The sequence below is a fragment of the Agrilus planipennis genome, unplaced genomic scaffold (assembly GCF_000699045.2).
Source record: "Agrilus planipennis isolate EAB-ADULT unplaced genomic scaffold, Apla_2.0 scaffold24, whole genome shotgun sequence".
NCBI lineage: Eukaryota > Metazoa > Arthropoda > Insecta > Coleoptera > Buprestidae > Agrilus > Agrilus planipennis.
This window is the reverse complement of record NW_020439076.1, coordinates 1,248,219-1,250,022: the sequence shown is the minus strand read 5'-3', so window position 1 is coordinate 1,250,022 and position 1,804 is coordinate 1,248,219. Positions and strand designations below refer to the sequence as shown.

The 1,804-nt window shown below is 30.4% G+C and overlaps 1 protein-coding gene across 1 annotated transcript in view; it reads left to right on the top strand.

Annotated features, from left to right (window-relative positions):
• Positions 1-1,122: 1,122 nt before the first annotated feature.
• Positions 1,123-1,804, top strand: part of LOC108741566 — an 8,524-nt gene continuing 7,842 nt past the window's right edge. Inside the window, exon 1 of the mRNA XM_018476411.2 lies at positions 1,123-1,301. Coding sequence (XP_018331913.1) covers positions 1,232-1,301 — 70 coding nt within the window. The 5' untranslated portion in view covers positions 1,123-1,231. The remainder of the gene's footprint in view (positions 1,302-1,804) is intronic.

Below are 1,804 nucleotides of genomic sequence, written 5' to 3'. Positions count from 1 at the left end.
TGAAGAATTCTTAGGGCAACTGTAAGTGACTTAATTCGTTTGTTTGAAGAATTAAGTCAGTCATGGTTGTCCTAGGGTTTTTTCATTTCTGTTGTTGTTGCTAGGTAATGTCGTTCTTTTTTAACTTCATTTAACGTTCGAACACACTTAGTCTTTATGAAAAAACACTTAGGGCAACCATAATTCGTTTGTTTGAAGAATTAAATTAGTTATGGTTGCCCTAGGTTTTCTTTATGCTGTTATTGGTAGGTAATGTCCTCCTTTTTTACCTTAATTCAACGTTCAAACATCCTTAGTCTTTATCAAAAAGCACTCAGGGCAACCATATGAGTTAATTCGTTTGTTTGAAGAATTAAAGCAGTTACGGTTGCCTTAGGCTTTTTTTTTCATTTCGGCTGTTGTTGCCAGGTAATTTCTTCGTTTTTAAGTTCATTCGGCGTTTGAGCATAGTCTTTATGTTTATGTTTATTAATTTATTCAATTCCATAATAATATTTTAATATACAATCTTTATAATTGAGAAATTAAATTTTGGCGGAGGTGCCTGGCAGATATAATTTCCAATAACGAGATATAATTTGGTATTTTTCAGTAAGTGTTGAATTAAATTGTACTGGTATGGTTTATAATTTTATTTGTAGCAATAAGGGTCTAAATTGTTTAAAAATCTCTGTACTTTGTTTTCACAATTGATGAAATTCTTGTTCAGTTTAAAAATTAATACGGGCAGGATTGCACTGCTAGGAAATAGGAAATATATTTGATAACTGATTTATTTTATAATGCTTATAATACTAATCAATAATATTGCCGGAGAATATTCTCAAGAGTGTGTATTTCGAGATGTACCATTTGTCAGTTTTGAAATTTGTACCTATCTCTATCTTTAAAATTTTTTTTGACATCTTCAGATAGCTCTTTTTAAAGAAAACTTGTGCGAAGCTTTACAAAGTTCAGTTATTCGTCCCTTTACCATCCCTTTGCAATGTTTTAAAGCGATTATACAGCACGAGATCAAGTAACCTAGGGTTTCCACATGGAATCGATTTAACGGTGACGTAACATGAACGAGAATAGTGGGGGAGCGTTCTGACTGGAAATGACGTCATTTGAGCATTTCCCTTCAACACGAAACTCAATGTTCGACTTTCGTTGAGTCGATACGATAATTTTTTTCTATAACATTAATGCAGCCATTTAAATTGTTTTATGTCGATAAAGTGATTGTTCAATGATGGGAAGTATTGCTTTTGTTATTGCCACAACAATTTACTGCCTAATAAGCTTCCTGTTTATTGCATGTAAGTAATTACTTACTTTCTGTCTTAGTGTTGAAAGATAATTATAAGATTATTTATAGAGGCGAGTGTACAGACATGCAGATATTTTTATATTATCAAATTACTCACCTGCCTTATTCTCACCTTATTAACACCATTATTTTATTTAGTGTATATATAATATGTCTGTCCTATGTGTGTATGCGCCCCATTAACCTAGAACAGTTTATTCAGAGTTAAGGGTTGCTCTTGTTTAAGATATTAATTAATTAGTTACTATTGATGACCTTAAGGTAATAATGTTTGCCCCTGACGCATTTCTGGAGGTGTAATGCTATTTTAAAGATTCTTTATTATTTATCTATTATGTAATAATATATATAATAAAACGTTATTTATTTTTCGATTTGAAACAAGCAGGTTGTGAATGTATTAGTAAAATTCCTTTTTTGTTAATAAATTTTGAATGATGAAAGTTAATTGCAAAAAATAACAATAAGACAATTTTTTTTTATAAATAAGTT